We start from the raw sequence: 20080 nt of genomic DNA on the forward strand, positions 1-20080 counted from the left end.
TTTGAAATGCTCGCAAATGCTCGCGAGCGCAAAGAGCGAGAGCAAAAATTTATCATTGCTCTGAGAGCAGGGGAGCGGGAGCATGAAAATGAAGTTGGCTCGAGAGCCAAAAGAGCGCGAGCCCAAATTTGAAACCGCTCGCGAGCGCGGAGAGCACGAGCACATATGTCGGCAATGCTCGGGAGCGAGACGAGCGGGAGCGGCTGCTCTCGTGCTCGCCATGAAATTGACTCACGAGCGGCTCGCGAGCAAAATTAAAGGAACAATTTTTTGCATAATTATTCACTTTCATGGATAAATTTCTCTTGTGGATCAATTTTTCGTGTTTCCGTTTTGTGCAAGCTTCATTAGGTCCGTAATCTCAGCAGCGGAACGCGGAAAGCCGAGAGTAAACAGATAAAACATGCCCACCGCGAAGTGCTAACTCCTGTGAGAGACACTCATTTGGAATTAGTTACGGGGTCGCCGAATCATTTTAGGCTCTTGAAAGCTGCTCGCGAGTCAGATTTTTCAGCTCGCGAGCCAATCGAGCGAGAGCAAAATTTGACCAGTGCTCGGGAGCCAGGAGAGCGAGAGCGCGAAATGAAATGTGCTCGCGAGCGCAAAGAGCGCGAACGCTGAAATAAATGCGCTCGGGAGCACAAAGAGCACCATGCTCGTGCTCGCTCGCTCTCAAGTGAGCCGCTCGCGAGTCTCGAAAATTTCAAACTCTGGCTTGAGGTACCTTTTAGTAGCATTACAGTAGAAGAAACGGTGGCAAGAGAAAAACGGTGGCTTATATGTTGTTTTAGTGAAAAAAAGGGTTTGAATATGTTTGATGGTGATGTGAGTTGATGATGAAGTGATGAAGGTAGCTCGTTAGAAGAGCGTTGCTATGATGGGTCGTGGAATGCGTTTCGGTGAATATATGAATGGCTAATATTTTTGAGTAAGTATGAGAAAGATGATTAAACTTTTCTAGAACCCGGCCCTTGAAGTGTAGGACATGAGTAGTCGACGATTGGACCTTCCGAGTTCCAGATCATGAAAACGATGATGGACAAGAGTGCGCACCAGACAGCAGAAATCATCGTAAGAACGGGGTATTTTACCAGAGAGCGTGTTGCTGGTTTCGGCTAATAACAGCTATTAAAATTTATAACGCAAATGGAAAAGATACCTGAGAGACAAAGAGAGAAGATAACTTTGGGTCACTCTCTTTTTGACCTCCTTGATGGGCGAAGTTTGAATCGCAGCATTCGTCACCGGAACCTTTTTAGCTTTTTTCTCTGGAGTCTTTCGGGTCTGAGTGATCGCTCTAAAACAGCTTGACAAGACTGAAAAAAACGATGAAGCTATACCTGACAGTTTTCAATTCTCGCTCAAGTCGCGCAACAGTTTCCAGGCCCTCTTCTCTTTCTTTCATCGCAATCTCAGCTTTGCGAGTTGCTTCGTCTAGCTTTTTCTTGAGGCTTTGCATCTCTTCATGCTGGAAACTCCTGTAGTCAGTGCTTTGCTCAAACTCATCCTGCAAATTCTGAAAAAGTTATGTTGGCAGTGAGCTTGATTTATTTGAAGATAGAATTAAAAGATATATCCAAAAGATTTGTATGGAACCTTTTGTTTCTTGATTTGCTCTTCGGGGGAGAAGTAAATGACCTCCCCAGAGTCGTGCATTTTCTCCTCGAGCTCGTGGACGCGCGATTTGTACTCTTCGACCTCGCGGCATTTAGCCTCGGATTCTTTGACCACTTGAGAGCAGCGGAACTTCTCGTCTTCCAGGTTCTTTCGAAGCTCTTCGCAGTTCATTCTCAGCTCTTTCACTTGATTTGCCATTTCCTGGAAAACATAAGCGCCAGAAGTAAGATTCTGGGAATTACCTGGCGATCAATGGTCATCTCTTGGCGGAGCACAATATTTCTCGATCGCTCTTCTTCGAGATCCGAGATCAATTGGTCCTTCTCTCCAGTCAATATATTCACTCTTTCCCAAGCTTTCTCACAGTCTTCATTGACCGACTTGAGCTCCAGTTCAAGCTCCTTGATTCGCGCATCTTTCTTGCGACTGCCCTCTCTGATCTCATTCATGTGATCTAAAACGCATTTAATCAACTTGAATTTAATCTGGAAACGAACCTATGTCAGAGTTGAGATTTTCATTCGTCAGCTTCATCATTTTATACTGTTTCTTCATCTGCTCCAGCTCGTCTTCGATCGCTTTGTAATCCCTTTCTTTCACATCCAGAGTCTGCTGCAAGCGCTCATTCTCAGAAAGACTTTTCTGGTAGTAAGTCTTGTAGTTCGCGATCTCAGCTGCCAATTTCGAATTGCAGAGCTCCATCGAGTTGGATTCTTTGAGCTTTTTCTGTGGACTCGCGCCTCCATAACCTGAAGATAAGATTAGAGTCTCTTCTATGATTTCAGTTAAAAATCAAGTCGTGTAAATGTGTGTCAAACTAAAGCGAAAAAATCGTGCGATAAATGTCAATTCGTTTTAACTGAATAAATGTTTACCGATGTTGGTGATCTCTCCCAAGGGCGCTAAAAGATTGTTAAAATAGTCTGGTCAGTTACCTGTGTAGCTCCCAACAGATATAGTCTCCTCAAACAAGGGGCGATTTAGGTGAGCTGGAATCGAAAACGAGCGAGTAATCGACGAAAGCTGACTGACTGAATCTCGATTCTCTTCCGATACCGAAGATGCCGGGGAATGCCCTGTTTGTTGGTCAATTTAGTTTGTCTCTTTCAACTCGAAAACAATACCTTGGGAATAAATTCCAGAAATGTCAGGCCGACTGTCAGAGAGCTGTGAGGTATTGCACAAGTCTGCAAAGCTGTCGTTGTAGTACGAACCTTCCTCTGCGTTTTGACACTCTGCAAGCCAGTTGCTGAAGATGAGGAGAAAGTCCTCTTGTCTTATTCGCAGAATTTCGCTCCCAAGTTCCTCCTCAATTTTACTCGCTAGCATTTCGATGAATTGAGCAGGGACCCCTAAAACTCATAAAAGTCTGTTTTTATCAAGCCAAAATCTAACCGAAAAGATTGAGCTTGTTTAAAACATCTTCTTTTGGAAGCCCAATATCGGCAGGAGCGTTCTCTTTGTCCTCATTGACAAGGTCAGGGTTGCTGTAGATATTACTCACGATTTCAGCCGGATCGAAGCCTATCATCGTCTAAAAAGAGCGAGTTATAATAGGAAAGAAGTTTGATAAATGATTTTTGGTTGGAGAATTGTTGAAAATGTGGAAAATAATATTATCAGTTATTACAAGATAAATGGCTGTGATGAACTATCTGGGAGATTATGGGCGGGCAAGTTAGCAAGCAGCGGTATACAGCTTCAGTGAGTTATATTTTCATTTTCAATTAGTACAGACTATGAATCTCTTCGTGGGCGGGGCTTCCTGCGAGAATTCCGCACAATAACTGGTGCTGGTTGACTGTCTGAATCAACCTCACCCGGCTGTACAACCGAATCTTCCTGCTCGTCAACGATCAGATTCTGGATTTCCATATTTTCTGAAGAGTCAGGCCTTGGAGGAATGTTATGTCTTCTTTTGATAGCAGCTTCTCTAGGACGGTTAGATTTTTCTTCCGAGTTTTCGTTTGTTTTCGCCTCATTTGGTTGGCTTTTGTAGGATTGAAAAAATCCGTTTGAAAATGAAATGCGCGGATTCGTTTTCAACTGGGCAGATTTAGCGATCATAATCAGAAAGTTTATCTACTGACGCGATCAGCCCGGTTTCAGTTGTTTTTTCTATCCTCTCCTTATAGAAACTTCATCGATTCTCTCATTCAAATCTGAATTGACTTCAGCATCGTCGTGATTTCCACCAGCAGTTATTATAGGCAGTTCGTTAGGGTCTTCTACTGGATTTTTTTCATCGACGTTGAACCAGGGGATGGCATAATTTCTATGTCGTCGCTTTCGTTTGACTTTCTTCAAGTCTCCTCTTCGTTGAATGTCACTTTCTGTAGTTTTAATTTCATCGCTTGAGCTATCGAACCTTTTGCTGTCTCTTGTCGAGACGGTTCGGGGCCTTGTGGCGGTTCTCGTTGTTCTCTTTGCAAGTGTAGCTGAGGTGTTCAACCTCAAAGCCGTTGTAGGGAGGTTGAAGGAGCGGTTACCCTGTTTATAGAGCTCTTCGCAGTCCTCTGAGTCTGAATCGTTCGAAAATGCGCCATGCTCAGCGTGGGACACCTCCTGCGGTGATGTTCTCGCTGCGATCGAAGTCCTTGATTCTTAAATTATTTATTAGTTTGATGTTTTCTCTCATGAAAATCTTACCGCGATAATCATGATCTTTGTAGCTGTCGTAGTCATATTTTGATTCGTTGCGCTGGGTTTCCGGCGAGTCGGAAATAACGATGGTACCGTTGACCATTACCGTATTTTTAAGAGCTTGTTGGTCTTCGTCCGAGCTTTGGGATGGCCTCGGTATATAAAATATTCGTCGCTTTGGCCGATTTTCCACTTTTGGCGTGTCTGGAATCACGGTGAAGCTATTGACAGTTGCGGTTTTTGTGAGGTTTTCTGATTGTTGTGGTTCATCATCATCCGAGCTTGAGGAAAGTGCTTGTTTCGGTGTGATAGATGGCCGTATCTTTTTCAGAATCTTCGGTTTCGGTTGTGCAGGCATCCTTGTAGTAGAAGATCCTGAATCACGAGCTTCCTCCTCTTCATTTTCGTTATCTAGGAAAGAGTGAGATAATCGTATAACGATGTCTTACTTTATCAGTCTTATATTCTCAGAATATTATTCTGTTATATTCAGTGGTAATATTCTACTTACCAGAAGATAAACAATGTACCAATTCTTTTCCGCTTCTACGGGAGTGGAAATGCACATCAGGCGATGGAGGATGAGATTTCTCAGAGTCCGAGTCGGTAAAATCGACTTTACTCTTTGATTTTTGCTGCGGTGCAGATGAAACCACTGGCTGATAAGGAACGGTATCTTGCGACGGTTCAGGTGTATTGTCCGAAAAGTCAGGGAGGCCGTTGTCAAATTTGGGCTTCTTCTTCGCCGAGTTTAGTAAGCCCTTGTCGTCAGCAGCTTTCTTTTTCGAATTTTCTGACTTTTTCGGAGGGATGACATCATTCTTTTCCTCTGGCGTAGACTCATGGAAAAGATCGAAGCTGTTAGCGCTACTTCCAGTAGATGTCTGAGTTACTCTTGTGTTCAAAGCAGCGTTCCATCCTGGAGGCCTGGCGTCTTCTTTCGACGGATCTGGAGTATCGAAATCTGATGTTTTCGGCGATGAGCGGTTGATTGTTTCTTGAGGAAGCCGCTTGACACTCACAAAGAGTTTTTCAGCGCGTGCTCTCCCGAGACAGATCCAGAAGAATGATGCGTTGGCATTCCCTCAGCCAGCGTAAGTGCCTGTCTTTTCTTGGAAGTTTTTGGAGTGATGATGTTAGGTTTTCTTCTCGTCTGCCGTTTCATTAACACCAAGGGGTCATCAGCAATTCTTTTCCTCGACGCATTGTCTTTCTTTTTCTTCTCTTTTCTCTTTGGTGATTCTTTGGTTACTTCGACTGGTGGTAGTACGAATCGATCCATTTCAGTGGAAGTGATTTGATCAGAAACGCTATCTGACAGGTAGATACTGCTATCCTTCGTATCCGTTATAATTTTCTGTTTCTTTCTGAGAGCTTTTGTGGGGCGCTCTGGGATGGACGCTGTCAAGCCTTCATTTTCTGAATCACTCGAAAATGCGCCACGCTTAGAAATTTTCTGCTCAGCTTGTCTCACAGAAGTAGAAGATTTTTTCTGAGGTCTGGAAGTCTTCGAACTTGGGCACTGGCCGCTAGGGGCATTCGAAGTGGTTGGCTTCGTCTGATGTGCCTGAGAACTGCTTGTTTCTGCTGTAGATTGTGTAGATGAATCTATTCGCACGGGTGTGCTATTGATTGGTGAGGGGACTTCTTTGTAGGTCTTGATCCATTGGATTTCGCCCTTGACATATTTCCGGACATTTTCGCGCACTTCGCGAAATTCTCCGTCTGGACCAGGACCCATGAGTTCCGCTCCATCTAAAAATACAGTTGTTCTAGAGACCTTAATTTATCATCTTACCGTTGGCGAGAAAGGCTAGCTTTTCATCCATTGTGAGGTCGTCGAAGTCCTCCCTTTCCCACCATCTCTCATTTTTCAATCTCTTGCTCATCCTTCCGAATTCTCGAAGTCTGAAAAAGATCGAGTTTTAGTCTCTCTGAGATGAATATGAGAGTGTTATTTGTCACAAATGATTTTTCAGCGAATGAGAAGCGCTCTCGGAGAAACATTCGACTCGGACATTTTATCTTGTTTTGTAATTTATACATAGAACGGGGGAATTTCAATAGGGCCAAATAAAAGCTAAGAAGAAAAGTTCAGTGTCTGCCAGTGAGTTCATAGTTTATCTCGTCTTGGAGCTGCTTCATTTCCCTCAAATGCTCTTGTTCTGCTAGAACGATCTCCATATCGTCTTCGGAAAAGTATGGAAAGCAAATGTCTTGATTCGGATAAATCTCCTTCGGGTCCATGTATCCGTCTTGTTTCTTTGTCTGCCAAGCGGCCATCAGCAGGTCGATGCTGTTTGTTCCAAAGATCGCGATTGACCCAAGAAGACAAGTCGCTAAAATAAGACTAAACACGATGACTCGACGGTGTTGATACCTATGAAAACGTAGAGCAAAAGCTGATCGAGAACGAATGCTACGTATTTCCACTCTGCTCGGGATCGATTGTAGTACTCTTCTTCTTTAAAGCTTTTTGCCATGTATTCGACGCCCATGATTGCGCGACGGACATCGGAATTCAGTAGCAATGGATCGGAACTGTCATCGCCGCTGGTGAGTTTCGCGATTTGACGATATCGCTGAAGAAAATTACAACAAGCCAGCTAAAGCAGGATAGTACCTGAGTTCCTTTGAAAATTCCTGCCATGGTTGGTTCTTCCGGCCCATGAGGCGACAGCGTCTTCATCGTTGATGGAAAAAGAACTCTCGGAAGAAAGTCAATAAAGATCTTTCTCATCCAGGCTGGCATTTCGTGCGTTTCCGGGCCTCGGTGATGGACGTTTTCGACAACGACCGTGAGGACGATCGAGAAACTGTTGAGCGCCATGGTAAAGAGAATGTAGATTCCAAGCATAGGAACAGCAGATGCTGTTGGGGGAATTGTGTCGACGATGACGAGGAGAAAGACAACGAGGGAGAGCAAGACGGAAATACAGAGCGTAATCTTTTCACACTCATCGGCTAAAATAAATGATAATGAATGGTTCCATCGGGGAAATTAGTTCGTTCCAATAAAACGATCCATGAAATTCGAACCATCACTTTTAGAAAAACAGATACTGAGTGAATAAAATGCAAATCTAGTCGACTTGAGTTTCATAATATTTTTAAATGAAAACTTGAGTATTTTTAGTGTAAGGTATAGTCATTCCAATTCTGTAACAACTGCACTGCAAAAAAAATACCTGGAAGATAGAATACGGCACATGACAATAACGAAAAGAGAATCGTCGGAAAAACAATATTCAAGATGAGATAAAGCGGCCTTCTCTTCAAAATGACATGAAAAGTTGTATCCAAATAAATTTCTTCACAACAATCGTATTTTACATAATGTTTCCAGCATCCTGTTCGCAAGAGTTCCCACTCGCCATTTTGTTCGTAAGCGGAAAGGTCGCCTTCTTGGCAGCAGGAAAGTTCTTGAAAGCCCTCGTCAAAGCTGACGATATCAATGTGGAATTGACTGTGCGTCCAAGTTCCGATCTTCATCGTGCAATTTTGAGTATCTAAGAAGGCTCTCTTACCAGTAAATTTTTATCCCTCACCGAAGGGAAAGTCCGCAACGAGAATCTCGCAGAATGTTTTGGCAATAATTGGCGGCTTCCAAACAACAGCTCCCGTATGCGATACTTTTGCTCTGACCATTTCCATAATAATAAAATCACCATCGGCATTGTTGTAGATAGCCAGATCCGGTTTCCACAAATTGTCCGACGGGATGTGCAAGTACTTGATATTCCCATATTCTGCCGGATCCCAGGCTAGCCGATCATCCTGCCACTCATGTAAGTACCAGAGCTTGATGTCGATTTTTTGGTTCACTTCTGATACGGCCAGAATCGGGCTTTTTCAAAGAATATTTCTCCCGTGATAGCGGCTATTGAATATTATACGATTAAAGCCCTTTCACTAGAATTTGATTTATGATAATTCTGAATCTAACAACAACTGGCTCTGCTGCATCATAAACTGGCCTACGAATGGATTAATCTTCAGACAATCTCTCAAAACTGCTACCGTACCTCACGTCGGGATTGTAATCATTCGTGACAAATAGCTTCTCTAATAGTTTTTCCGTGATGCCCTGCTTGCCACTCACCACCGCCAAAAGCCAAAACACCACCTTCGAGAGGACATTCATAATTACTGTAAATCTCCTTGCTAATTTGCGGTCACATAAAAGGTAAATACTCTAAGTACCACTTAGTAGCTACAGCCAATCTTGGTGATCCTTGTAGCTCAAACGGGCAGCTGTTTATCAACGGCTTACCACATTTGAACGATAAAAATAAGCCAAGAGAAGAAACTTTATACACTTATCTAATATCCAGCAATTTCCGTTGCAGAAAAGACGACTATTTCTTGCAAAATGGTATCGTTTCTTTTTTATAAAAAAAAATAATTCGACATTTTCAATTTTCTGTTGATTTGCCTAAGAAGGGTTTTATTCATGATTAAACGCTGGCAGTTGACAAAATGTACAGAGAAAAAAAATTACTATTTCTGTGAGATAAAGCTCCAAATTCTAAAAAACCAAGCATTTCCATCAGCGTTTGCATATCAAAGTTTTATTTCCCGCGGTTTTGTTGGTCCGAGGACAACTGCAACTTTTTTCGCGTTTGCTTCGTAGCAGCTACAATAATTATAAAGTCAAGCGTCAAAAAGAGAATAGAACATACCTTTTATCGTTGAGATAGTTGTACGTCGCCTCCAAATTCGAGGGCTGATCATTTTCAAGCTCCGGTTGCTTCAAGATTTCGTAAAGATTCGCGACAATTTCCAGCAAGGTAAACTGCTTTCTCCAGTTATCCAAGGCTTTCAGCGATACTTTGCCGCTTGCGAAGATATTTGGATGCGAAATTGACGGAGAAAAACGCACGGTTGGAGCAACATCGGGATATTCTTCGAGAATTTTATAAAGGAAAATTTCTAGCGCTTACGTTTTCCATATGAAATGACGACAGAGTACATTCCATTCTCCCAAGGAGACCCTGTCGGTCCAGGAAGCCCGAGGAGGACTGTAGAATCGTTCTCTTTTCTAGCCTTTACTTTGCCATCTGTGATTTTATAAATTGCATCAACTTCATCTGCTAAGACGTGCTTTTTTTAAGGTTAAGAAAGTTATTTCACCCACTTCCTTGTTTTTAGACCCAGAACACCAAACATATTTGGAATCAGTGGAGAAAATCTAGAATTTTGACGGTTTTAGTTTTTCGAAATTCACTTCCGGTTACGATTCTAGAGCCGGAAATTCACGAAATTTATAAGAAAAGCATGACCTATCAAATTGAAACTTACAACAAGTCCAGTAATTTATGACCGAAATCGAGTCCAACTCCTGTCAAAAACCGCCGGTAAACGACCGGTAAAAATTGAAAATTTTCTCATTAAATCATGCTTTTTTCATAGTTTTACCGGTCAGTTTAACCGCGGTTGGGACTGTTTCGTCTTATTAATTGAAAATGAGATGACTGGAAATCTTCTGCGCATCAATTTGATACATCGCACTTTACCCTTACTCCAAAATTTTGCCTACTTCCGGCTCTAGAATCGCGACCGGAAGTGATTTTCGAAAAACTAAAACCGTCAAGTTTCTAGATCTTTTCCACTGATTCGAAATATGTATGATGTTCTGGGTCTAAAAACGAGGAAGTGGGTGAAATAACTTCCTTAACCTTAAAAAAAGCACGTCTAAACGATCAGCGACCATTCTGATTATGACAAAGGTTTATTTTAAAACTTGTTCGTGACAGTAAGTGTGGGTTTTTGAAATTCGCAAATTTGGAATGTGAATGAGCTAGGGGCAGTGAATAAATGTGTTTTGGTGAACTTATGATTCAGCAGTGACATTGGCGACGTTGGTAAAAGGGGTGCGTTCCTTCTCGCCGTGCTCTTCTGCTCGTTTGGCGACCTCCTCCGGGTCGTTTTCCATGAGGACCAGTTTGGTACAGTCATGGGTCTTGTAGATGCCGATCAAGCGGCTGCAAAGACCAAACATTTGATTTCGCAGCGAGATGATGACGAACTGCGCGTTTTTAGTTCGGTCCTAAGTGAACGAATTTATTATTCTCTTCCTTGATTTCTGAAAAACGTACCTTGATGTAATTCGCCACAATTGAGACGTTTTTAATATCAAGCGCGGCATCGATCTCGTCCATGACGTAGAGAGGCGTTGGTTTGTAATGATGGAGAGCGAATACCAACGATAGGGACGAGAGGGTTTTTTCTCCACCGGAAAGGTTCATGATCGTCTTCCAACTCTTTTTAGGAGGACGGACGGTGAAAACGACGCCTTCTTCGAATGGAGCAAGGGTGTTAACAAGCTTGAAAACGAGTAAGTTTTTCGAAATTCAAGTAAAAAGGATGTACCTCAAGTTCAGCATCACCTCCCATGGTGATCATCTGGTACATTTGCTTGACCTTTGCCGTAATGATCTCAAAGCCCTTTGTAAACTCTTAACAATAAAATATATAAACGGCAATATTTTTTGCGTAGTTACCATCTCGTCGCATTTTCATGAGATCGTTTCGCATCTCTCGCTTTTTATTCCTCACATCGTTGATTTCATTGAACTCGTCTCGTCTAGCCGTGTAGACCTCATTCTTATCGCGGTACTCTTTCATAGCGCTGAGATTCGGCCGCGCTAGAATAAGATAAATAAGTGGAGCGATAAATGGAACTTACATTCGTCAAGAGCCTTTTTAGTTTTCGAAGCTTGCTCGGAAACGGCATTTGTGTCGATTTCGGCGAGTTCTTCGTCGGGAATTGTTGGAATCGTAAGGTCCTCATCCTTTTCGCCAGTCGAAGTGAGCTTTAAATGCTTCAAGTTCTCAGTGGACTCCTTTATTTTCGTCTCGTAATGAACCAGCTTTGACTGGATATCATTCCGTTGCGCTAGAAAGCAGTTACAGATGAAAAAATTAACAGTTTTCTACCTTGGATCTTTTTCAAGTCAGTGATCTTCGTCTCAATCGCCTTTTCGGAGTCAGCAACTTTGGCATCGATCTCTTTCTCAGTTTCAAGCGCGGCTCCAAGATGATCTTCTTCAATTCCAACAAGATCGTCTTTCATTTCTGCGTATCCAGCAGCAAGCTCGTCGACTTCTTTCGCGATCTCTTCCAGCCTGTTAGCTTTCTCTTCCTTTTCTTCTTTGAGTGTTTGAAGATTATCCTCAGCCTAGGAAAGGATACAAATCAGTCAGTAAGTTCTCTGAAATACCGTTTTCTGTTTTCGACTAGCTGTTTTGAGATCGTTAGCGAGCTTCAAGAGCTTCTTTTTTCCGTCTTTGATGGCATCTTTTGTCTTTTGCATCATCTTCTTGATGCCCTCGACTTTTCCTTTGCCCATCGCCGTAATTTGTTTGTTGATTTCTTCTACTTCTTCTTGGACAGATTCCGCGGAAGCCTTGAATACATTCAGAACGAAGTTATCAGTCAGAAAGTTACCTTTGTGGCACCCCACTCGCACTCAGCATCCTTCACGGCATCTTGCAACTCATGAAGACGGCCAGACTCTGGTGTTGCATCCTTTACTCGCTTTTGCTGATCCTTGATGCTTTTTGTCACCATCTCGATCTTTTTCAAAGCTGTATCGTACGCCGCACTGAGCTGCTGGAGCTCTGACTGTAAAATTAGAGTTAGAAGTGATAATCCGACAGTTTATTTACCTTATTCTTGGCGATTTCTTTCGTCGTGCGAGCGATGAAGCCGTTTGCATCGCGAATCTTTGAATCAAGATCTCGAAGTTCTTGTCGGAGATCATTCAAAGCTGTGTTCATTCCTTGAATCTCCTCTTCTGAAATCGTCTCCTTGCGAACATTAATCTGTGGCTTCTCTCCCATCGCTCCGGATTGCTTTCTGCTACCGCCACCAGTCATCGCACCGTGTGGCTCAACAAGAACACCGTCGAGGGAAACGGCTCGCTGGCGAGGTCCACAGTGGAACGCAAATTTCTCGGCTTCTTTTGAATCTCTTGCCACGAGAGTATTACCACACGCTTGGAAGAAGCAAGCCATCAAATCTTCTCTATCGCAGCGGATTTGATCGACGAGTCGTGGGCCGGGAAGGTTGAACTGGCTTGCTGGGACGAAAGGTTTAACCTTGTCGAGGGCGAAGAAGCTTACCGCCCCGACTCTGTCTCTCTTTATGTATTCCAAGATTTTCGTAGCATCTGCAGCTCGCTCGACAACGATGTATTCCATATTGCAAGAAGAGGAGAGCGCAACATCATATCGCTGGTCGATACCACCAAGGTCCCCGAGTCGGCCGACAACACCAGGAACTTTTCCGGTTTTCTTCAAGTTCATGACGTACTCCTGCACCTTTCCTCGGCTTCGTCCACCGCCTTCTTCTGCCTGAGCGTCAGCCAGCTTCGAGCTGAGTTTTTCAATCTCGGATTGAATATTTGGCCGCTGATTCTTCATCTGCTCTACTTCTACTTGTCGCTCGCGCACGGCTTGTTCCATTTCTGGGATGCTGCTCTCAAGTTGCTCTTTCTTCTCCGTGTTGTCAGCGACAGTCTTTTCGGCGGCCTTGATCGATTCATGCATTTCATGCAGTTTATTCTTCTCACGATCATATTTTGCAGTGTACTCGTCGAGTACGGCTTTTTCCTGGTCGAGGATTTGCTTCTTTTCGTTGACGGAGCTAAAAATGATTGAAAAACGTGCATTCGGGGACTTAAATACTTTTGAATTTCCAGAAGCTTCTTTTCCAAAGGAGCCTTTTGCTTTCGCAGATCCTTCGTTTTAGCTTCAACTTCCTCGATCGCCTTATCGTAGTCTTTCTTTTGATTCTGCTCGTCAATCTGCAGCTGTTCCAGCTTTTCGTTCAGCTCAATCGTCTCGTTCTCACACTTAGCCGGCATCTCTTGGAATTTTTCACGTTCTTCTCTTCTTTATCGAGCTCTTTTTCTAGCGCAGCTTGTCGCTTCTTTATATTTTTCTGCTCTTCTTTAAGTCCCTTTGCGTCTGCTTCGGATTTTGCGATTCCATCCTTCAGCTTTTCCATCGTTTCTCGAATTTTGACGAGCTTCTTTTTGATCTTTTTCTGCTCGACATAATGCCCTTATTTTTCGGTAAGTAAGAAATAATCATTCAAGAGCTTTTTACCTTTATTCTCGACCTTGTACGCCTTGATGTCATCTTCGATGAGGGCAAGTTGCTGCTCAAGAGTCTGTAATTCTTCTCGATCTCGCACAGTTTTTTGGTTGCACTGGTAAATTGTCGCTTGATGGATCTTGTTGATGTCAAGAATCATTTCATTCTTTTTGGTGATCCAGGCGACGCCAGCTTCATAATCGGGCTTGAGCTTGTTCATCTCCGTCTCGGCGATTTTCAAACGGCCTTCTCGCTGACCTCGGTGGTCGTTGAGCTGTTCTACTTGGTAACCGAGCTTGTCGATGAGTGGCTTTAGACGTGAAGAACCGATGATGTCTTCCAAATACTCAAGCATGCCCTCTTCGTTTTTGTTGTCAGCTATAAAAAGAGTAACTTTGAGTGGAAGTCTTTGTTATACCTTTTGGTTTCATTTGTGAAATTTGCTCAACTTCGCCTTGTAAAATCAAGAATCGGTTGTGATCCAAGTCAATCCCCTTTGTTCTCAAGAATTTACCGACTTCTTTGAAGTTCGTCTTTCTCCCGTCGATGTGATAGCAGGACGAGTTATCTTTGAATGCAGTCCTGCTGACTGTGAATTCAGAGTTTGGGACGACATCGTATTCGTCTCCTTCGCGGTCGACGATCATGTGGAATTTGACAGACACAGTTGCTTGGCGAATATTTGGGAACTTGGTCGAGTTGTGGATCAGAACTGAGACTTTCTTCGATCTGATCTTCTGCGCTCGGTACCCAAAGACAAACAACATCGAGTCGATGACGTTTGACTTTCCTGAGCCATTAGGTCCGATGATTGACGTGAAGGCTTTGTGAAAAGGACCAATAACTTTTGTTCCAGCGTACGATTTAAAATTCTCGTTGACGATCTCTTTGATCATGAGTCGAGGGTCTCCCTCCGCGCCGACGCCGATTGCTGCTGGCTTTTCAGGGACAATGAGCTCGCTGCAGTCAACAAGCTCTTCGAGAGAGTACTGACGATCGAAGTTCTCATCGGGATCTGGAGCCATTTCTAAGAAAAGAAATTTTGAAATGGTTGGGTAAAAGATTTGTATTTTTGAAGTTACTGAATCACAATGTTCGTCAATGAAAATAATGATGAGGAAAATAGCTGATTGTCAGAGAATAGAGTTGAGTTCTTCTATCCGTAATCGACGGAGTATTTAATTTTGGCAGTAGCAAGAAAGAAAGAGTGGTATTTTACAGAATTCTAATCATTTTTGAGCGAATCTTTTACGATATCTGGCAGAACGGACAATTTTCTCGGTGGCTCGTCTCCAAGTGGGACGACGAAGTGTGTGAACTGCTCTGAGAGGGGGTACAAAAAGCGCATGGCATCCATGTTATTCTTAAGAATACAAGGTAAATTCAGATTCTAGAGAGGACTTCTTTGAATATGAAAGGTTGTGCGACTGGGCCTTATTGTCCAGAATTGCCTCTCTAGCGAGTAAAAAATCTTATTAATAAATTTTGGCTCTTGCAACGGGCAAGGCCAAAATTGAGTTTGACCAAGGCGAAAACTGAAACCGTTAGTTTCGCGCAGTGTAGGTGGGAAAATCGCGCGCCCTTTGGGCGCGCTTGTCGAGGGCTTCATCGGGGCCGATGACTAGTCACTTAGGCTAACAAATACCTGAATTAGTCGACGCACATATTCATTTTCATATGCTTCGCGGGAATCTTTCACAGAATCGATTGTAGTAAGAATCTTTCCCTAAATAATTTCTGAAGATTTTTTGATAACTGATTAAATCTACCATTTTTTCGAGCTGAAATGTCCATGATCGCATCGAATTTGCCAATTCTAGTGTCATTTCTCCAAGATCGCAGCCAGTTGGTTCCTCTTTGTCTTCGTATCCGTCGTTTTCTATGAGCGCTCGATCTTTTGGATCCATGTTTTTCACGCTTGATTCTTGTAAAAAAAATTGACGAAACACTCACATAACCAATTTTACCTATGCATGCATTGAAATTTTTCTGCAAAAGGATGCAATTTCGTAGAAGGGTTTTTGACGTCAAAGCGTTTCGCTTTCTTATTTCATTCATTTCAGCAGACGATCGCTGGCGTTTCAAACGATGTGGGAATTTGAGATCAAGTTTGAGCTCCGTCTCGCCATTCGTCAAAAAGTGAATTTCTTCCGCTCCATTATCCAGGACTTCATCATCTTTGATCAAAATCAAGTCCGAGGCTTTCTGCGGCCTGCCCCGTTTCTCAAGCTCTAAATGTCAAATTGACTGAAAGAGGGACAGGTAGGAACATACCGGCGAGAATATTTTGTTTGATGAAATCGACGTTGTCATCTCCGGCAATTTCAAACACAATCGGATCGAGATTCGAGCTAATGGTGACTTTTATTGACCTCTGATCAACAGGGATGCTCTCTTCGTTGTTTTCATGTTTACTCATTAAAACATCGCCGTTTTCGCTCATCCTAAACGATGCAAATTTGAGTTTGAAATAGAAAATGGAATCTGCGGACACATGTATTGAACGTGAAGAAATAAGAAGATAATTAGCAGGAAAGTGCATCAATGAAATAAAGTTCGAGTTTAAAGTAGGTAAGGATTTTTGTTTCAATTCGTTTTTGTTGTATCGGAGTAAATTCGCAGTTTAAACTGTCTTAAACAAGAAAGATATACATGTGTTTCAGTTCACCAAGCGTTGCTTTAGCGAGAAGAGCAGGCCTGTCCACCAATCATTCCTGAAAGAATATTGATTGGGAAAGTGTTTTCAGAAAGATGAGAACCTGTAACATTGGTGCTTTTTTATTAAATCTTCGATCGCATATTGAGTTTCCATTCGAATTTCATCAACTGTTTTTCCAATCGTTTCTTGTAATAAAAGAATTAATGAAACCGGCAGAAAATGATAGCTTAAACAGGTTTTTTTTAAGACTGCTCCTCAACTGTGGAGCGGTTTTGAGTATCTTAGAGTCCAGATATTTTAATTATCTCTTTTGCAACAAGTAGGGGAGGGTCCATAGTGTGTTAAATAAGCTTTTGGTGTCCTCATCTGAATCGGTGGTGGAGCAATGACGTCAGCATTCCGAAATTCTGGCTCTTTTATAGACGGCAACCAAAAATCGAAAAATGGTAAAAAGCGATAGACTTTTGTTCTAATCGAGCAGATGTCTTCCGCATATGGGTAAAAAGTATTTTTGATTATTTTTGGTGTTAGCACCAATGTTGGTGGTGGAGAAATGAGGTCATCGTCAATTTTTTCCTATGATTTAAGTGTATTTTTGACTATCTGGTTACTCCACCACCACTGATGGTGCTGACACCAAATCCTTATTTAACACACTACAGACCTTTTTGAACAAGGTCCAAAAGAGAGAATCAAAATATCTTGACTTTAAGGTACTCAAAACCGCTCCACAGTTGAGGAGCAGTCTTAAAAAAAACCTGTTTTACCGATTGGATCGCCGATGTAAGTCTTCAGCTTGACCGGAAAGCCGCCGAATAAAAGAGAAATAGGAAGTCTTGTGTACTCATAGAGCCTTCGCATTGTTGCACCTTTGAATCTGTCGGGGAAGTCGAACGCTTGGCGAACGTTTTCAGTAAACATGGGGACTATTGGTACTTGAGCTGCTGAAGCGCATTTGGCAAATCCATCACGTTTTCCCTTCAAAAGATTTTAGGAAAACTGCTTCAATTTCTGTTCATTACCCAAATTTGCTGGTAGTGTTTTGAATGGAGCGCTTCTCGAACGCCACCAGGAGACACAATGACGATTTCCCCATCGCTGAGGAGCTCTTCCAGACGGCTTCGAGGACCGTAAGTAGCTCCGAACGCGTCTAACAAGAGTCGAAAGCCTGGTAGCTTGAACATGAAGTGGTCAACGACGGGGCGAAGAGCGATGGAATGGTTGACATGCGACCAGGAGTTGAGGTAGTAAACGTCGATTGGTAATGCGCCGTGGTAGTAGACAATCAGCAGCCCCTGAGATAAAAATAAGTTGAGTAAAATAGAGTTTGACACTTAGGGGTTTTTTTACTCTCTAGGACTGCATGGAGCGAACTTCCCTAGTAAAACGATTACGGACGAAAATACCTTGTTTTGTTGCTGAAGCTTGATTATATTTTCAAAGCCGATGACTTCATAAGAATGCCAGAGGCGAGCGTGAACCGACCAGCAGTAACAAATGACATTGACGAACTTTCGAAGCGGGGTATCATCCCTTCGGACGACGTTGAGAAGCTGGCCCCGATGCCAGCGGTAAAGATGAAGAGCAAGAACGGATAAATAAATGTAGATGATAAACAATGCAGGAAGAATTATGTAGAGAATAAGGAAGGAGTTCATCACATAGTTGCGGATGTCGAGTATCTTTAGGCGCTCTATAAATCGGTAAATTTCGAGAGATTTCGGAAATGCCCATGTGGCGAAGAGGATGATTAATGCGATTTCTGTTTTATAAATCATCCGCTTAAAACTAAAACTAATTGGAAATCCAACGGTCTAGTGATCTTATTCTAGAAGTTACTTACCAGCACGGGCAAAGAGCCAGTCGAAGAATCCGGTAAATTTGTCGACCGACAAAACGGCGATGGTCGACACCCATGGCCAGAATTCGTAGAAAACTTCAGCGCATATCTTTCCGGACATACTGTTTCTTTTTCATATCAAATGGAACATCCCATTTCGACTTTCTCTAAAAACAGAAATTTGCTAAAACCGATGTTTTCGAAAGATTCAGACAAAAGTTGATGAACATAAAGGGCAGTTTCTGATATTGAAAAGGGGACTAGTCGAATGTTCTCTTTCTCGTATTGCCGCCGAACTTTTTCTTTTTAAAAGCCACAGGCTATAGAAAATGATTAAAATGGTAATCCTTATTCAATCCTACCTCAACTTTGCCTGTTTCATCGCCGACTGAGATGATTTCGGCCTGTTTCTCGCCCCCTACTTTGAATCTTTCGTCTTTATACGTAAAGCCTTTATATTTGTCCTCATCGTTAGCTTCTTGTTCGTAAAACGCATCTGCCTCTGGAGGAAGACCGAGACTTTCTGCAGTTTCTTGCTTTACTTCCTCATGGACCTCTTCAGTTTTCTTTGGAACCCAAGTACCGTAAGCTACGTCGTTGGATCGTTTACTGCCGGCTTTTGCATCATCAGCGCCCTATAATTTTAGTACATCTTTGTATTTATAATTCTGAAATATCCTTACCTTCCAAGAAAGCGTCTTCGCAAAAGCAGAATTACTCTTCAGCCCGGCTGTTGTCGAATTCGAGGTATTATTCGTTCCTGCGCTCGATTTGAACAGGCCCTTGCCGGATTTTTTGAAGGAAGGCTAAATTATTCATTCTTGAGAGGCTCATGAAAATGATGAAGAGTCAGTCAGACTGACAGTGACAGCGAATGACCAGTGAACTCACCTTGCTGATTTTGACATTTGATGCTCCTTCAGCAGCCGCGCTTTCGATAGATTTCTGCTTGCACTCCCACATCTAAGATTATTTTTAGTTTGAGGCTTTGTCGGACATTAACCCCTATAAGCGAAGCAGTCTAAAAACCCCCTTAGACGAAGTGTACAATTTTTGTTTATTTGGCCTTCTTCTTGAGATAATCTCCTGAAAATCACAGATTATACAAAAACGAACATTCTCTTTCAAACTGCACTTTTAAATTTCTAAAAAAACTATACTACGCACTAGAATTTGTTTTTCTTATATGATTAATTATGTTGAAATTATTAAAAATCTTCATCCAATCTTTTCAAAGATCCCAGATTCGAATTCTCCATACTTAAAAACCTGTAAATAAGTTAAAAGTAATAGCTCAGAGACGCCTAAAAGATAAATAGAATTTTTTGTTCCTTTGAAGCGCGCAGGTGGAGGTGAGAAAAACGGTGCTCACGCAGTACTCGTGGGTCTTATCAGGCTGAAACTTTTTAGGGAGGTGCGTAATGCGTGTGGAAATACTCATTTAAGTTTTCAGATCGTTCCGATTTACCAGTTCTGTTTGGCAGGCGATAATAACCCGAAATCGACAAAAATTGTACACTTCGTTTATAGGGGTTAATTTACCGGCGGCGGTTTCCATCTAGTTTCTCTGGTCTTCGAGTTCCAGTAGTAAATATTCCCACTAGAATCTTTCGCTTCATGCCAATCCTTGGCCTCTTCTTTTTGTTTCTCTTTTTCTCTCTCAGCTTCGAGTTGTTTTTCTTCATCGCGTCTTTGCCGTTTCAGACTTTTTGCAGTGACCCCTGCTTCTCGCAGATCTCGTTTATACGCCTCCTAGAAAGGTGATTTAATTTACTACAGAAATTCTGTAACAGAATTTCAATATCCTCTTACTCTAGCAGCTCTGTCAGCTTCAGCCAAATAGCACTCGATTTTGTCCTGCTCCTTGGCATTGAATTCGGAGATCTTTCTGATGGACGCTAGCGCCTTGGTCTTGAGCTCCTGATGCTTCGATCCCCTGCAGGAAAAGGGAATAAAAAGTTAAAGATAACAGATTACCTCTCATGAGTTTCCTTCTCTACTTTATTGTCCGCATACCAGCATTTACAAAACTCACAATAGACTCGCCCCTGCGAGACCCAGAATTCCGACATCTGAAAAAAATAAACATCATTTTTTCAAGTCTTATGACCAGAAAAACAGTCGAAGAACGAATTTTTAGAGGAAAATGAGCTGGACCTTAGAGCGACGACTCTGATTGGCTGAAAAAAGAGGCGCTCAATTTAAAATGAAGTCCAGCGC

General features: G+C 42.5%; 8 protein-coding genes across 9 annotated transcripts; all 8 read right to left on the bottom strand.

Annotated features, from left to right (window-relative positions):
• Nucleotides 1-153: 153 nt before the first annotated feature.
• Nucleotides 154-3172, bottom strand: LOC145704248 (uncharacterized). 2 transcript variants are annotated; one of them, XR_014134435.1, is made up of 10 exons: nucleotides 3013-3172; nucleotides 2742-2969; nucleotides 2553-2693; nucleotides 2115-2366; nucleotides 1860-2071; nucleotides 1597-1818; nucleotides 1341-1516; nucleotides 1160-1297; nucleotides 971-1115; nucleotides 156-872 (listed from the first exon to the last, which is right to left on the bottom strand). XR_014134435.1 is itself a non-coding variant. In XM_081781698.1 (9 exons), the coding sequence occupies exons 1-9, from the start codon at nucleotides 3146-3148 to the stop codon at nucleotides 1088-1090; spliced, it is 1533 nt and encodes a 510-aa protein (XP_081637824.1). In that variant the 5' UTR covers nucleotides 3149-3172; the 3' UTR covers nucleotides 154-1087. The 2 variants fall into 2 exon arrangements, 1 of the variants encoding a protein (XP_081637824.1); XM_081781698.1 differs by having other exon boundaries at nucleotides 154-1115.
• A 563-nt stretch (nucleotides 3173-3735) lies between these two features.
• LOC145711878 (uncharacterized) lies at nucleotides 3736-6149 on the bottom strand. Its single transcript, XM_081789567.1, has 6 exons — nucleotides 6059-6149; nucleotides 5776-6015; nucleotides 4772-5344; nucleotides 4267-4671; nucleotides 3986-4220; nucleotides 3736-3946 (listed from the first exon to the last, which is right to left on the bottom strand). Exons 1-6 carry the CDS (start codon nucleotides 6147-6149, stop codon nucleotides 3736-3738), a joined length of 1755 nt encoding a protein of 584 aa, XP_081645693.1.
• Nucleotides 6150-6226: 77 nt separating this feature from the next.
• LOC145706684 (acetylcholine receptor subunit alpha-1-A-like) lies at nucleotides 6227-7764 on the bottom strand. Its single transcript, XM_081784114.1, has 4 exons — nucleotides 7449-7764; nucleotides 6884-7224; nucleotides 6641-6842; nucleotides 6227-6599 (listed from the first exon to the last, which is right to left on the bottom strand). Exons 1-4 carry the CDS (start codon nucleotides 7750-7752, stop codon nucleotides 6355-6357), a joined length of 1092 nt encoding a protein of 363 aa, XP_081640240.1. The 5' UTR covers nucleotides 7753-7764; the 3' UTR covers nucleotides 6227-6354.
• Nucleotides 7765-8690: 926 nt separating this feature from the next.
• On the bottom strand, nucleotides 8691-9981 carry LOC145704351 (SUMO-conjugating enzyme UBC9-like). The gene is made up of 4 exons (XM_081781806.1): nucleotides 9955-9981; nucleotides 9204-9353; nucleotides 8943-9165; nucleotides 8691-8896 (listed from the first exon to the last, which is right to left on the bottom strand). The coding sequence occupies exons 1-4, from the start codon at nucleotides 9971-9973 to the stop codon at nucleotides 8824-8826; spliced, it is 465 nt and encodes a 154-aa protein (XP_081637932.1). The 5' UTR covers nucleotides 9974-9981; the 3' UTR covers nucleotides 8691-8823.
• LOC145704239 (structural maintenance of chromosomes protein 4-like) lies at nucleotides 9973-14437 on the bottom strand. Its single transcript, XM_081781686.1, is given in 13 exon segments — nucleotides 9973-10309; nucleotides 10359-10586; nucleotides 10633-10718; nucleotides 10764-10907; nucleotides 10949-11158; nucleotides 11200-11440; nucleotides 11483-11668; nucleotides 11710-11886; nucleotides 11931-12909; nucleotides 12951-13137; nucleotides 13140-13328; nucleotides 13374-13739; nucleotides 13780-14437. Coding segments are annotated over 13 exon segments (3816 nt in total). The 5' UTR covers nucleotides 14387-14437; the 3' UTR covers nucleotides 9973-10093.
• LOC145704311 (uncharacterized) lies at nucleotides 14413-15903 on the bottom strand. Its single transcript, XM_081781764.1, has 5 exons — nucleotides 15636-15903; nucleotides 15329-15592; nucleotides 15131-15285; nucleotides 15007-15087; nucleotides 14413-14724 (listed from the first exon to the last, which is right to left on the bottom strand). The coding sequence occupies exons 1-5, from the start codon at nucleotides 15901-15903 to the stop codon at nucleotides 14587-14589; spliced, it is 906 nt and encodes a 301-aa protein (XP_081637890.1). The 3' UTR covers nucleotides 14413-14586.
• LOC145704289 (DGAT1/2-independent enzyme synthesizing storage lipids-like) lies at nucleotides 15836-18044 on the bottom strand. Its single transcript, XM_081781745.1, has 6 exons — nucleotides 17864-18044; nucleotides 17427-17713; nucleotides 17043-17315; nucleotides 16788-16998; nucleotides 16121-16205; nucleotides 15836-16075 (listed from the first exon to the last, which is right to left on the bottom strand). Exons 1-6 carry the CDS (start codon nucleotides 17979-17981, stop codon nucleotides 16021-16023), a joined length of 1029 nt encoding a protein of 342 aa, XP_081637871.1. The 5' UTR covers nucleotides 17982-18044; the 3' UTR covers nucleotides 15836-16020.
• An 8-nt stretch (nucleotides 18045-18052) lies between these two features.
• Nucleotides 18053-19975, bottom strand: LOC145704300 (uncharacterized). Its single transcript, XM_081781755.1, has 7 exons — nucleotides 19838-19975; nucleotides 19673-19796; nucleotides 19403-19612; nucleotides 18752-18823; nucleotides 18544-18666; nucleotides 18223-18495; nucleotides 18053-18180 (listed from the first exon to the last, which is right to left on the bottom strand). Exons 1-7 carry the CDS (start codon nucleotides 19930-19932, stop codon nucleotides 18121-18123), a joined length of 957 nt encoding a protein of 318 aa, XP_081637881.1. The 5' UTR covers nucleotides 19933-19975; the 3' UTR covers nucleotides 18053-18120.
• Nucleotides 19976-20080: the final 105 nt, after the last annotated feature.

This window comes from Oikopleura dioica, chromosome 1 (assembly GCF_907165135.1).
Source record: "Oikopleura dioica chromosome 1, OKI2018_I68_1.0, whole genome shotgun sequence".
Lineage (NCBI taxonomy): Eukaryota > Metazoa > Chordata > Appendicularia > Copelata > Oikopleuridae > Oikopleura > Oikopleura dioica.

Coding starts and splice junctions, on each gene's coding strand:
- LOC145706684 (XM_081784114.1), bottom strand. CDS start 7,752: ATGAAGATCGGAACTTGGACGCACAGTCAATTCCACATTGATATCGTC. Junction 6,843..6,883: donor GAATTTTCAAAGGAACTCAG/GTACTATCCTGC, acceptor AATTTTCTTCAG/CGATATCGTCAAATCGCGAA. Junction 6,600..6,640: donor TTTGCTCTACGTTTTCATAG/GTATCAACACCG, acceptor GTCTTATTTTAG/CGACTTGTCTTCTTGGGTCA.
- LOC145704300 (XM_081781755.1), bottom strand. CDS start 19,932: ATGTCGGAATTCTGGGTCTCGCAGGGGCGAGTCTATTGTGAGTTTTGT. Junction 18,824..19,402: donor CTAGATGGAAACCGCCGCCG/GTAAATTAACCC, acceptor AAATAATCTTAG/ATGTGGGAGTGCAAGCAGAA. Junction 18,667..18,751: donor CAAATGTCAAAATCAGCAAG/GTGAGTTCACTG, acceptor TGAATAATTTAG/CCTTCCTTCAAAAAATCCGG.
- LOC145704311 (XM_081781764.1), bottom strand. CDS start 15,903: ATGCACTTTCCTGCTAATTATCTTCTTATTTCTTCACGTTCAATACAT. Junction 15,088..15,130: donor CATTTCAGCTCGAAAAAATG/GTAGATTTAATC, acceptor GAAATTATTTAG/GGAAAGATTCTTACTACAAT. Junction 14,725..15,006: donor ATGTGCGTCGACTAATTCAG/GTATTTGTTAGC, acceptor TGTATTCTTAAG/AATAACATGGATGCCATGCG.
- LOC145711878 (XM_081789567.1), bottom strand. CDS start 6,149: ATGAGCAAGAGATTGAAAAATGAGAGATGGTGGGAAAGGGAGGACTTC. Junction 6,016..6,058: donor GCTAGCCTTTCTCGCCAACG/GTAAGATGATAA, acceptor CTGTATTTTTAG/ATGGAGCGGAACTCATGGGT. Junction 4,672..4,771: donor GGTACATTGTTTATCTTCTG/GTAAGTAGAATA, acceptor ACTCTTTCCTAG/ATAACGAAAATGAAGAGGAG.
- LOC145704248 (XM_081781698.1), bottom strand. CDS start 3,148: ATGATAGGCTTCGATCCGGCTGAAATCGTGAGTAATATCTACAGCAAC. Junction 1,819..1,859: donor AGATGACCATTGATCGCCAG/GTAATTCCCAGA, acceptor TATGTTTTCCAG/GAAATGGCAAATCAAGTGAA. Junction 1,298..1,340: donor CGAGAATTGAAAACTGTCAG/GTATAGCTTCAT, acceptor AAGCTGTTTTAG/AGCGATCACTCAGACCCGAA.
- LOC145704289 (XM_081781745.1), bottom strand. CDS start 17,981: ATGTCCGGAAAGATATGCGCTGAAGTTTTCTACGAATTCTGGCCATGG. Junction 17,316..17,426: donor AGCTTCAGCAACAAAACAAG/GTATTTTCGTCC, acceptor TTTTTATCTCAG/GGGCTGCTGATTGTCTACTA. Junction 16,076..16,120: donor AAAAAGCACCAATGTTACAG/GTTCTCATCTTT, acceptor ATATTCTTTCAG/GAATGATTGGTGGACAGGCC.
- LOC145704351 (XM_081781806.1), bottom strand. Junction 9,166..9,203: donor CGTCATTTCATATGGAAAAC/GTAAGCGCTAGA, acceptor AAATTCTCGAAG/AATATCCCGATGTTGCTCCA. Junction 8,897..8,942: donor AACTATCTCAACGATAAAAG/GTATGTTCTATT, acceptor TAATTATTGTAG/CTGCTACGAAGCAAACGCGA.